General features: G+C 41.4%; 1 protein-coding gene across 3 annotated transcripts in view; it reads left to right on the top strand.

The window, feature by feature from the left end:
• The window catches only part of LOC126242368 (sorting nexin-29), a 182,883-nt gene that overhangs the window by 115,546 nt on the left and 53,382 nt on the right, over positions 1–13,955 (top strand). For all 3 annotated transcript variants that reach the window (XM_049948083.1, XM_049948081.1, XM_049948082.1), the window contains 2 exons: positions 2,209–2,341; positions 9,263–9,455. In XM_049948083.1, coding sequence (XP_049804040.1) covers positions 2,209–2,341; positions 9,263–9,455 — 326 coding nt within the window. The remainder of the gene's footprint in view (positions 1–2,208; positions 2,342–9,262; positions 9,456–13,955) is intronic.

Raw genomic sequence — 13,955 nt, 5'->3', positions numbered from 1 at the left:
CTTTCTGCTTTCCCTTCTTTGCTTAGAACTGGGTTTCCACCCGAGCTCTTGATATTCATACAAGTGGTTCTCTTTTCTCCAAAGGTCTCTTCAATTTTCCTGTAGACAGTATCAATCTTACCCCTAGTGAGATAAGCCTCTACATCCTTACATTTGTCTTCTAGCCATCCCTGCTTAGCCATTTTGCACTGTCGATCTCTTTTTGAGACATTAGTATTCCTTTTTGCCTGCTTCATTTACTGCATTTTTATATTTTCTCCTTTCATCAATTAAATTCAATATCTCTTCTGTTATCCAAGGATTTTTATTAGCCCTCGTCTTTTTACCTACCTGATCCTCTGTTGCCTTCATTATTTTATCCTTCAAAGCTACCCATTCTTCTTCTACTGTATTTCTTTTTCTCATTCCTGTCAATCAGTCCCTAATGCTGTACCTGAAACTCTGTACAACCTCTGGTTCTTTATGTTTACCCAGGTCCCATCTCCATAAATTCCCACCTTCTTGCAGTTTCTCCAGTTTTAATCTACAGTTCATAACCAATAGATTGTGGCCAGAGTCCACATCTGCCCCCGGAAATGTCTCACAATTTAAAACCTGGTTCTTAAATCTCTGTCTTACCATTATATAATCTATCTGAGACCTTCCAGCATCTCCAGACCTCTTCCATGTACACAATCTTCTTTCATGATTCTTTACCCAACTGTTAGCTATGATTAAGTTATGCTTTGTGCAAAATTCTACTGGGCGGCTTCCTCTTTCATTTCTTACCCCCATTCCATATTCACATACTTTCTCTTTCTTTTCCTATTTTCGAATTCCAGTCTCCCTTCACTACCCAAATAATTTCTTTTATCTCGTCATACATTTCATCACTCTCTTCATCTGCAGAGCTACTTGGCATGTGAATTTGTATTACTGTAGTAGACATGGGCCTAGTGTCTATCTTGGCCACAATAAGGTGTTCACTACGCTGTTTGTAGTAGCTTACCCACACTCCTATTTTTTTGTTCATTATTAAACCTACTCCTGTAATACCCCTACTTGATTTTGTATTTATAACTCTGTATTCACCTGACCAAAAGTCTTGTTCCTCCTGCCACTGAACTTCACTAATTCTCACTAGATCTAACTTTAACCCATCCATTTCCTTTTTAAATTTTCTAACCTACCTGCCCGATTAAGGGATCTGACATTGCACACTCCGATCCTTAGAACGCCAGATTTCTTTCTCCTGATAACGTCGTCGTCCTGAGTAGTACCTGCCCGGAGTTCCGAATGGGGGACTATTTTACCTCCAGCATATTTTACCCAAGAGGACGCCATAATCATTTAACCATACAGTAAAGCTGCATGCCCTAAGGAAAAATTACGGCTGTAGTTTCCCCTTGCTTTCAGCCGTTCACAGTACCAACACAGCAAGACTGTTTTGGTTAGTGTTACTAGGCCAGATCAGTCAGTCATCCAGACTGTTGCCCCTGCAACTACTGAAAAGCCTGCTGCTCCTCGTCAGAAACCACATGTTTGTCTGGTCTCGACAGATATCCCTCTGTTGTGGTTGCACCTACCGTGCGGCTATTTGTGTCACTGAGGTACGCAAGCCTTCCCACCAACGGCAAGGTCCATGGTTCATGGGGGATGCTCATATTGTTGAAAATTTCCCCTGCAGTGCACGAACAGCTGGTGACCTCACACTAAATCATCGTCACCCGTTACACAAAACATTGCTAGTTACGCGAATTTGGAAGGTGCTCATAAAGCGAGGTTCCACAGTACTGGTTTTTAATGCTAGCAGTGTTACCTTAAAAATATGAAACATATAAACTTCAGAGAATTGTTGTATCATGAAGGCATACTTACAGAAAGCATCAAACTTGTTACTTTTCAGATTGGAGGAGAAATGGAATTTTTTTTCTGTCATGATCAAAGCTCGAAAACAAACAGATGAAATGAATTAGGGAACACAATAAAAGTAGTAAAGAATTCTATGTGATTGAATTGTGGAGAAGTCAAATAAAAGAAAGATATCATGGTGTTCTTGCAGAGAAATAAATCAGTGACAGAGTTGGTGCCACTGATTGTGAATTTTGAAGTAAAGGACTCGTTGGATGGAAAGTTGTATTTTAGCTGAAATTTTACATGATTTTCTGAAATTATCCAAAAGCTTCAAAGTAGTGCATAATACTGTTAGTGATAGAATATCTTTTGCAGGACACTGACCGAGCTGCTGCAGCTCTTCTGGCCACACAGAAGCTATTGCAGTCAAATCTAGTGGACATGTCCCCACATGAACTGACATCCTCTAGAAGTACCCAAGACAGCCATGGCCACTACCAAGTTAATGGTGAGTACACTATCTCCTACATGTAATTTTTGAAGTTACCGTTAATACTGTACTTGTAGTGTTGGATACAACTCAGGTTACTAGTTGACAGTTTGTGATTGAGAGTCCGTCTGATAAGGTATTGTTTGACTCATTGTATCTTAAATCCTGCTTATTGTGTTATGCAAGTTGTTAAAGACACTGGGAAGAGCGGTGTTTAAATCTTTATCCAGCCCTATGGATTTATATTTTGCAGCAGTTACCTTGCTCACATCATGCAAATACCAAAACGATTCCTTTAAATACACCACAATAAATTTCGTGCCACTCTGTGTTCAACTAAGCTCATTTCTTATTTTAAGATTCCTATGTTCACAGAACACTATCATCTTCTAACCTTGATTTATCCTCGCATTACAGTGTTCATTGTCAGTAACAATAATAAATGGACAGTGTGAATTCTGAGTTGTATCATCCATTTACTTTTTTATCGAGCTAATATATGTGACAATTCATAGCTGAACATAAGATGTGCATAACAAAATGGGAGTGGCTAAAAGAGAAGTAATGAGGAACAGAAATTTCTTAAAGACATTGGCATTTCACTTATCAAGTAGTGGCAGATATAGAAACACAAGTGACAAGAATGCTAGTTTTCAGAATCAGGGGGCTTCCTGTACAGTATCCACTAGCTGGGAGATGACTCATGGCCTCACATTCTCATTCATCAAGAGGACAGATTGAAAGAAACTAGACCATTTAAGAATTAATTTGAAAATCGTCAGTGGCAGAAGGCCAAGGAGTGGAGATCATAAAAGGATGAGAGTAAAATTAGCTTCCTTTGGTTCAGAAAATTCTTTTTTTTTTTTATAAAAGATCTAGAAAATTAAAAGTTAGTGACGAAAGATATAGTTTCTGAGAAGAAACTCGGAGGCCAAGAAAAATTAACACACATTAAGGCCAGGTGGATGGTGAGAATTGGGACATGCTGTAAAGCCAGTTCTCACCTGCAGAGTTCTCAGAGGCTAGTGTCTGTGAGAATAATCCAGATGGCATGCATGGTGAAACAAGCACCTAGGTCTTAGCTACAGGATTGGTATAGGTAGTGGTAGGAGAGTGCATAGGACAAGTCTTACAGTAGGGACAGTCACAGGCATAGGAGCTATAGGGTAGGGAAATGGGTGCAGGAGGAGGATAGGGTATACCCAGGATATTGCATTGAAGACCACTATAGTACTCAGTGACAAGAGGTGTACTCCTAAGCTGTTTTGTGGAGGGATCAGCAGTAATAGCATTGGATGTAATGACTCAGGAAATCTGCTGTTCTACTATGCTGGTGGGTTAGTTACATACAGTGAAGGCTGAGATGAGAAAGTTGGTGTGTTGCTGTAAAGCAGGGCTAGCCATGGCCAAATTTAACACGCCTTGAGTGTGAGGGCCACATGTGGGCAAGACTCGCCTGTATCAGCTTTTCACATTCGTTCCCAGGAGTACTAGGTACAGCGCAACATTTAATTTACCACTGCAGTGTAGTATTTTTCAGTTGGCACAACTCTCTTCAGTTCGACAGATTCGGACTCAAAAGCTACCGGAGGTGGCGGTCGTGTGTGTGAAGTGCGCTAGCTTGTGTGAATGAATGTTTGTGTTTCCTTTTGTGAAAAAGGCTTTGGCTGAAAGCTAGATATGTAACAGTCTATCTGTTTTGCCTGTCTGCAACTTAGCTTGTCATCTTCGTGGTGAGTAGGAATATATCTTTTCCTTATATTGTTGTTATTCCACTGTCAGTTACAACAGTTTTTGGTGGAACAAAGAGTGTGGAGAATTTATATAAAGACAAAATGTGTTATTAAGCCAAGGGGCATACATGGAACAATTATTGTTAAATTTATGAAGGAAAAAGGAGTGCAGGATTGAAAATCAGGACATCCAGAATGGACTGCAGACCTAGCATTTTAAGTGGACTTGACAACACCCTGGCCACTGTAAGACATTGCAAGGTGAGAAACAACTTCTTTCTGATTTGAGAGGGTTTCATTTAAAAAGAAAATTACATTATTGAAAAGACAAACTCTGACGAACACAGTACAGTTCTCTTAGCTCACTGCCATTAAAGAAAAGAGGTTTGAAGAAATCATTGTGGCCTTGAAAGAATTAAAAGGATAATTTCCAAAATATTTTGAGGACCCTGTCAATCTTACATCTGTTTTAAAGATTGTTTGCCTTTTCAGTTGAAAGAGCCCTTGTGCAAATGCAGATATAACCGATTGAACTTGAAGTAATTCCCATTTTAATGACAAATCCTTTTATGTTAAAACTTTCCAGGACTTCTGCATTGCTTTCCTCAAGTAGAGTTTTCATGTCCCCATAGTGAAGTTGCAAAATTGCTACAAATGTTGACTGATTCTTTTGTAAGAAAGACATTTTTATTATGACACTAAATAAGTCACAGTTTCGTGGCAACCCAAGTGCAAATATCTGAGAAATTGTCTGTATCTTTCCATACACCGACACTACATACCAGATAAGAATTATCCCTTCAGTATGGCAAAAATAATTTGCATGGCTACTTAAATGTGGCACGTTCGCAGTTACCCCTCTTCCCCCTCCTAGTGCTAAGATATCTTGCTGTGACAGTGAGGGAAATGTGTGGAGAGGCCGAGTGCTATGGCACTTGTGCCATGTCATGGCTCATAAGCTTAGTCCTTGGCCATCCCTGCTGTAAAGTCTGCATCAGAACAAATGCCAAGGCTGTATGGGAAGTTCTGTCATGGAAAAGACGGCAACTGTGAAAACTTTAGTGGTGTTTGTTAGTGGATGTGAACAGAAGTGTGTTGCTGACCTTCAGTGAGGATGAGGTCAACATCAAGGCAAGTGGCATGGGATTTTGAACAGGACCCTGTGAAGTTTATTTGGCAGATTTGATGTACAAGGGTCATTCAGTAATTAGAGAGACAAATTTGTCTCGAGAAAAAAGCATTTATTTTTACAAAACAATACTTTTTCTACTTTTCAACATAATCCCCTTTAACATTTATGCACTTGTTTCAATGGGCTACAAGCTTTTTTATTCCAACTGCAAAGAACTCTTTAGCTTTATGTTTGAATCAATTTTCCACAAACTTTTCGCATCCTCGTTGTCCTGGAACCTTATCCCACATAATGCCTCCTTCAGTGCACCAAACAAATGGAAATCACTAGGTGCTAAATCAGGACTGTAAGGGGAATGAGGCAGTACTTTCCAGCCCATTTTGTCGACGGTTTCACGGGTTAGTTGAGCAATATGAGGACGTGTGTTGTCTTGCTGGAGAATCGCACCTCTCCTCTGAGATCCACATCGACTTGTGATGAAGCAAGCTGGGATCTCTTTACTTCCTCTCTTGTTTTGCCATCTGCCTCCTTAAATTCATCTTTTCATTTTTGACTCATTACCATTAACATACAAGAGTATAATTTGTAATTTCATAAAAAGAGAAAGGTTGACCCTCAGTCTTAATGAATATAGCACCAGATTTAATTTTGTGCTTAGTTTGTGTATGTAATCAGTTTCCTAATTTATTTTGACTGTTCCTAGTTAATCTTTTGTTGTTGGGTGAAATCAGTAATTGTTTCATAACTTAAATTCTATTGTTGACTTACAAACAAATATAAATTCTGTACTAATTATAAACATTTGGAAGAACCACCACTAGGATTCTTTAAGTATTTATTTGGCTCTATTCGAAAACATATTTGCAAAGCCAGCCCTTAATTAATTCCAAAATAATTATCAGGTTTGTCAAAAGCATTGTTTGCATAATGTCTTTTAATTTCGTTATTTAAACAAATAATTCAGCCTAACCTTTATGGTAGAAGAAACTGTTAAAAAGAAGTAATTTTTAAATGGCTTCAGTTAGTTGAATGAGTTATGTTTTAATTGTAATTCCTGTAAATTAAATATCGAACAATTTATAGTTTCAGTATCTGTTATTGTGAGGATATATAAAGGCCCGACTTTTGGTCCCGAGACAGTCAGTCCACGGCCAATTTCCAGACAAGAAACCTGTATTTTTTGGATCAACAACAATGCACGAACAGAACCGTGAAATAAATATAACATAAATAGGCCGTGTGTTAAAATAATGACAGTGTCTGTTCAGTAGTGTCACATGTACTGTATTATTCTGCAAGAACTGTGTGGTTTGGTTTTATTGCTCATAGGTGTTCAATGGTAAACTGTTGTAGCAGTATGCTGATGTTTTCGTGTAAACTATTAATGAGGCTTATCAAAAGTTAACCAATAGTGAACTGGCCATATTAACTGTGTAATATGGGGGGAGGGAGGGAAGGGATTGTGAACAGTGGAAGTAAAGAATTGTGAAACATAACTATGCAATTGTCGGCTACGTCATTTTTACAGTAGTCAGTGTGGAACTTCCACCCTCCATTTTTCAGCCAGTATAGCAATGCATTACATAGACACTGAAGACTATCAACAAAGAAATAAAAGCAGGCGAATGTCACAGTTTCTCTCTCATGGTTGGCTTCACCTTGTTTAAAAGCAAATCGAAGTATTATTGGATGTACGTTGTACAAAACTGGACCTTCAGCATCCCAAAACACCATTAACATGACTTTTTGAGCTGACGCTTGGGTTTTGAAATTTTTTCTAGACAGGTGGGTTGGTGGGCTTCCACTCCCTGCTTTGTCTTTTTGATTCTAGTTCATAGAAGTGCTTACCTTCTCTTTCACAATGTTCCTTTAGCTCTGTGCACATTCTCAACCTTGCTTCCTTGTGTAGCCACGTCAACTTCTTTGGGACCCATCTTGCACGTGTTTCGCGGTACTTCAGCTTGTTACAGATAATATTATGAACTGTACCAGTACTAATCTGAACCTTATCAACTATCACTTCCACAGTCACACGGCGGTCGGCATGAATAATGTCATCAGTTCAATTTTCAAGTGAGATAGTTGAAACTGCAACTGGCCGGCCAGAACGGTGTTAGTCTGTCACTGAGTCGCGACCATTTTTGAATTGCTCTACCCACTCGTAAAAATTTACACGATTCACACAACCTTCACCATAAACTTCACACATTCTACAGTATATATTCACTGGTTTCTCACCTTCGGCAAGTAAAAAAAAAAAAAAAATGAATAACAGAATGTTGTTAAAGTAATTTGGATATTTCAAGCAGACTCGCTGTCTTAAAAATGTATTTTTGAGGTTATAAACAAAATAATGTTGATACATCAACTGATCAGGACTCATCTCAGTGTTGCCAATTTAAGGCCATGAAAGTTCCAAACTTTGCCCTACTAACAGTTTTTCCCCCAGACCAATTTGTCTCTCTAATTATTAAATGACCCTCATAAATATGGTAACGGAAAGTGTTTGTAGAATGTAAATAATTTAGAAGCAAAGGTAATGACTCACTAAATAGTAGAGGTGTTGCATCGTAGACAAGCACTGGCTGAATAAATTGTGCCAGGCTGTGCCAGGCTGCAGTTCTGCAAGTTGATTCTTATGAGTGGTTGTCAGATGGAGTGGATGAGGGAAGAATAGAGACGGGGAGTAGGAGGCAGGGCAGCTGACAGTCGGAGGAAGGCAGCAAGTGTGGGATAGGAATATGGCATGTATACTGGCAATGGTGAGTTTGTACATCAAACGGTGGTGGTGGTGGTGGTGGTGGTGGTGGTGGTGGTGGTGGTGGTGTCCAAACAGAGGACGGAGAGAGTGCAGGGTTGTCAGATCTGCACTTGGCCAAAGTTTGGTAGTGGCCTTTCAGTCAGATCCACAGCTGGTTGGTGGTCATGCCCTCATAAAAAGCTGTGCAGAAATTGCAGCAGAGCTACTTTCAAGACATGACTTCTTTCACAAGTGGTTCTGCCCCTGATGGGATAGGATAAGTCTGTAACAGGAATGAAACAGGATGTGCTGTGTGAACATATCTTAGCAGATCTTGCACCGGAGTCTTCCAAGGGGATATGACTCATATGGCAAGGAGTTGGGAATGAATGTAGCTTAAGGTTTGGTCAATACGTTGCTTGGACTGAGTGGCAGCAAGTTAAAACTTGAGGGACGGGGGATTGTGGGTAGGATGTTCCTAATTCCTCTTGACAACAACAGATAGTTGAAGCCAAAGGAATTGGCTTAGTTGTTTCAGTTCAGGATGGTACTGGATGATTTGTAGTTGCAACTGCCTGTTGAGGACAACTTACGGGGATGTGAGGAAATAGTGTACAAAATATGCCTATAGACTTAACTTTTGGAGGAAAAATAGCACCAGTTGGCTAATGCCTAATTGGGGGGGGGGGGGGGAGAAAGGGGGGGAGATATAATGATGGTAGTTACTGAAGACCTTACTGAGAACTGCAGCATACTGGGCAAGGGAATTATCATCATTGCAGATGTACCATCCACAGCTCACCAGTGCTAGAGTTCCTACCACATTCATGTCTCGTGCCCCTGCCTGCCTCCCTCAAATTATCTGCCATTCTTCCTCAACCCTCCCTTCCACTCCCCACCTCCTTTCTCCCCTTACCCACTGCTGCACACTACACAACCTCTTGCCCTAGTCAATATCCAGAACTGCAGTCCCAGAACAGTGCACTCACACACTGGTACAGCAACGTTGTACCAGGTGTGTGTGTGTGTGTGTGTGTGTGTGTGTGTGTGTGTGTGTGTGCGCGTGCGTGCGTGCGTGTGTGTGTGTGGTTCCTCTGGCTAAATAAAAGAATGCATCTAAAAGCCATCAAAGTATTAATATGTAAATTATTAATATGCTGATGTTATTTCATATTGGATATATCTTGACTTGAGACCTCAGTTCCTTTTGTACTTAGTTCTGAAATTGTCTTTTTTGGGATGTGTACAGTTGCCTGATGGATAGAAGTCTCTCTTCATTTGTTTAAGGCTTGATTTGAGTCATTGTTTACTGTACTGTATTTTGTATGTGACAGGTGAAGTTCGTGAGGCACTGTTCACTGTGCTAGCCTTGAAAGAAGAGTTGCAGGCAGAGTCGAGATCACTGAAGAAGCTGGTGGAGCAGATGCAAGAAACAAATACACATCTGCAAGCTGAAATGTCGGAGAAACAAAGGCAGCACACTGAAAAGACGGAGAGACTGGAGGCTCGCATACAAGCTCTTGCTAGGTGTGTAATCTGAGTGATACATCAAATTCATTTGTGCAAATTATATTGTAGCCAGAAACTGGAGAAAATACAGATAATATTTATGATTTAACCACAGAAGTCATAACATTTTAAGAAGAGAACTGTTGAAAGGAAGAAAATTTGAGTTGTAATAGTTCATAGAAAGAAAAAATAACAGTAATAATTACTGGTAAAATGTCTTTCCTACAAAATTCCCCTTATTTCCTCCCCTTCGTTGTACCCACACAGCTTTTATGTTAGCCTTACATTGTCAATAAAGCTGTGCCCTAGAGAAAGTCCTCATAAGTCAGTCATTATTGATGAACTATTCAAATATAAAGGAATTGGTGGTTATGAAATTGAGTCACTAAAAATGAACATTATCATAGTTATCTGATAGTATTTAATAGTTCATTACTTTTATACAGATAGAAAGGTAATCTCTAATAAAAATTTTCAGTATATGTTTGTCCTGAAAACAATGGCATATATCAGTAGTTAAACCTGTATTATTACCAAACATACTAGAAAGAAGATGAATATTTTTGGTAGAAAATGGACATCAAAAACACCAATTTGGTAAAATTGTATTCACATGTATGACAAATTCTTTAATTCAATTGAATATAACAGTGGTGTCTAGTTAGTAGAGCATATGCAGTTTAGAGTTAGAATAGCAGAGATGCAGAGTTCAATTCCAGGTTTAGTTGTAATTTTTAGGCTGTTTGATGTAATATCTCTAGCCTGTTGATCATAATGCAGCAATTTCATCAGGTCTTATACAGAACACGTGCAATTAGTTAATGTTGTTGTTGTCTTCAGTATAGAGACTGATTTTATGCAACTCTCCATGTAGCCTATCCTGTGCAGGCTTCTTCATCTCCAAGTAATTACTGCAACCTACATCCTTCTGAATGTGCTTAGTTGATTCATCTCTTTGTCTCCCTCTACAATTTTTACCTTCCACACTGCCCTCCATTACTAAATTGGTGATTCCTTGATGCCTCAGAACATGTCCTGCCAACCAATTCCTTCTTCTAGTCAAGTTGTGCCTCAAATTCCTCTTCTCCCCAATTCTGTTAAGTACCACCTCATTAGTTAAGTGATCAACTCGTCTAATCTTAAGCATTCTTCTGTAGCACCACATTTCGAAAGCTTCTATTCTCTTCTTGTCTAAACTATGTATCCTCCATACATGGCTATGCTCCATACCACTACTTTCAGAAAAAAATTCCTGACACTTAAATCTGTACTCAATGTTAACAAATTTCTTTTCTTCAGAGATGCTTTCATTGCCATTGCCAGTCTACATTGTATATCCTCTCTACTTCGACCATCATCAGTTATTTCTTCCCAAATAGCAAAACTAGTTTCCTAATCCAATTCCTGCAGCATCACCTGATTTAATTTGATTAATTTCATTATCCTTGTTTTGCATTTGTTGATGTTCATCTTATATCCTCCTTGCAAGACACTGTCCATTCTGTTCAGCTGCCCTTCCAGGTCCTTCGCTGTCTGACAGAATTACAGTGTTTTTGGGAAACCTCAAAGTTTTTATTTCTTCTCCATGGATTTTAATTCCTACTCCAAATTTTTCTTTTGTTTCCATTACTGCTTGCTCAATATACAGATTGTATAACATCGGGGATAGTTAACAACTCAGTCTCAATCCCTTCCCAACCACTGTTTCCCTTTCGTGCCCCTTGACTCTTACAACTGCAGTCTGGTTTCTGTACGAATTGCAAATAGCCTTTCGCTCCCTGTATTTTACCCCTGCCACATACAGAGTTTGAAAGAGAGTATTCCAGTCAACATTGTCAAATGCTTTCTCAAAGTCTACAAATGCTAGAAATGGAGATTTCCCTTTCCTTATCTATCTTCTAAGGGAAGTTGTAGGGTCAGTATTGCCTCACGTGTTCCAACATTTGTATGGAATCCAAACTGATCTTCCCCGAGGTCAGCTTCTACTAGTTTTTCCATTCATCAGTAAAGAATTTGTGTTAGTATTTTGCAGCCATCACTTATTAAACTGATAGTTCGGTAATTTTCACATCCGTCAACACTTGCTTTCTTTGAGATTGGAATTACTATACACTTCTTGAAGACTGAGGGTATTTCACCTGCTTCATACATGTTGTTCACCATATAGTAGAGTTTTGTCAGGGCTGGCTCTCCCAAGCTATCAGTAGTTCTAATGTAATGTTGTTTACTCCCGTGGCCTTGTTTTGACTCAAGTCTTTCAGTACTCAGTCAAACTCATCACCACCCCTGTGGGTCCGGGGGTTAGAATAGGCCCGAGGTATTCCTGCCTGTCCTAAGAAGCGACTAAACTGAGTCCCTCCCCCTCAAGGGGGTAGTTTGCGCCTGCATCCGGGGACGGACGGTTCCATGACTTATATTTGTGGTCATTTTGGTTTTTTGCTTATTCTGGTTTCTTCCTTCCTTTGTTTGGTTCCTTTCTTTGTTCTTCTCCCTCTCACTGTCTTCCTTCCTTTTTACTTTGCCTGCTGCTCCTCGCCTGCTGCTCCTCATCCTCACCGTCTTCTCCACCCTCTGGTCTTCGCCTCGGCGTTTGAGACAGTCTGTCTTTCTCTCCCTCTCTCCCCTTTTTTTCCTCTTCTTCTTTCCTCCCTGTGCATGCCTGAAGGCCGACCCACGCGTTCGCACGCGTAGCCGGTGACGGGGTAACGCGTAATTCCCCGCCCTGGGTAGACAAGTAAGGCACGCACGTACCCCCTGGTAAAGGCCAGGCTCAGGGAGGGGCGATTGCCTGAGCTGACACCTTCCGACCATGCCAATTGGTCCCTCCGTCCGTTTCTCGGGAGGTGTGACCTGAGGTGTAAACATTCACCTAAGGCGGGAGCGCCATCTGAGAGGGTCCCCACAAGGAAGGAGTGCGCCATCGGATACATTGGCAATCATAGGGAATTCCTCCACAATGGATTTCTCTTCTTCTTCTCTCTCGACTTCTGCCCAAAAACGGAAACTTGACCAGCCACCAGTGACAAAAGTACTACTGCCTGCCCCAAAGTTCCTCGTAGTTTCTAGATCTGAGGACGGAAAGGATTTTTCATCTGTCAACCCCTTTCTTGCTGCAGCTGGCTCCTTTATGCCACACAGCTCTCCTCGATCTCAGCCTGAAAAGAAGAAGAAACATAAGTCCCGGGACAAAGAGCCTCTGGTGTCACCGGAGGTCCCTTCCCCGACTTCACAACCGGATTCTGACCTGTCGTTCATGGATGTCGCCCCCTCCTTGTCGGTGACGGGTGGGGACCCGGCGGTATGACTGGATTTAGTGTGTTCAGCCCCCATTTAAACCATTGTTCTGTGGTTCTCCAATGGAATTGTAATGGATACTACACCCCTTCCTCCCCCTTCCTTACCCCCATCCCGGACCCCTCTCCTCCCTCCGTCCCCTGCGGCTCACACACCATCACCTTCCGGAATTGAAATCCCTTCTTTCGTCCTACTCTGCAGCTTGTGTGGTTCTCCAGGAATCTCATTTTACTGATGCTCACGCACCGACCCTCTGAGGGTTCCGTGTTTTCTGTCGAAATCGGGTCGGACTCCTGCGGGCTTCTGGTGGCGTTTGTACGTTGGTCAGTACAGACATTGCTAGCACATGGATTCCTCTTCAAACTACATTGGAAGCGGTTGCTGTTAGGGTCCACTTAGACTCTGCAGTCACAGTTTGTAATCTTCATCTCCCCCCGACAGGACTCTTACACCTGCTGCCTTAACTGCCCTTCTTCAGCAACTTCCTCCTCCCTTCCTCCTTCCTGGGGATTTTAATGCTCATCATCCCTTGTGGGGCAGTGCCTTTCCGTCTAGAAGAGGTCTTCTTACAGACCAATTTATTGCAGACCACGACCTGTGCCTTCTTAATGATGGCTCCCCTACTCATTTCAGTGCCGGTCATGGTACATTTTCTGCCATTGATCTCTCTCTCTCTCTCTCTCTCTCTCTCTCTCCTCCCTTCATTACACTGGTCGCCACACGACGACCTTTGTGATAGTGACTATTTCCCGTTGATTATCACGCTCCCTTCGCGCTCCCTGATGGACAGGTTACCTCGTTGGTCTTTCCAACGCGCCGATTGGCCTCTATACACTGCACAGGTCGTGTTTTCTCCCTCTTTGTCGGGTTGTATTGATGACGTCCTACGTGACGTGTCTGACGCAATTGTTTGCGCTTCTAGCATTGCTGTCCCGCGCTCATCTGGACCATTTTGTCGCCGGCAAGTCCCATGGTGGAGTACGGTCATTGCCATTGCCATCCGTGATTGCTGTCGAGCTTTGAAACACTTTAAGAGGCACCCATCCATAGCCAGCCTTACTACCTTTAAACGCCTCCGCGCTAAAGCCCGTTATTTAATCAAACAGAGCAAGCGGATATGTTTGAAACGATTCGTTTCTTCCCTTGATTCTACTGTCCCTCTGTCACGGGTATGGGCTACACTTCGCTCTCTCCAAGGTTGCCATCGGCGGTCCACCCTCCCAG

This window comes from Schistocerca nitens, chromosome 1, assembly GCF_023898315.1.
Source record: "Schistocerca nitens isolate TAMUIC-IGC-003100 chromosome 1, iqSchNite1.1, whole genome shotgun sequence".
In the NCBI taxonomy this organism is placed as follows: domain Eukaryota; kingdom Metazoa; phylum Arthropoda; class Insecta; order Orthoptera; family Acrididae; genus Schistocerca; species Schistocerca nitens.
The sequence above is the reverse complement of the archived record's forward strand: the minus strand, read 5'-3'. Positions and strand labels throughout refer to the sequence as shown.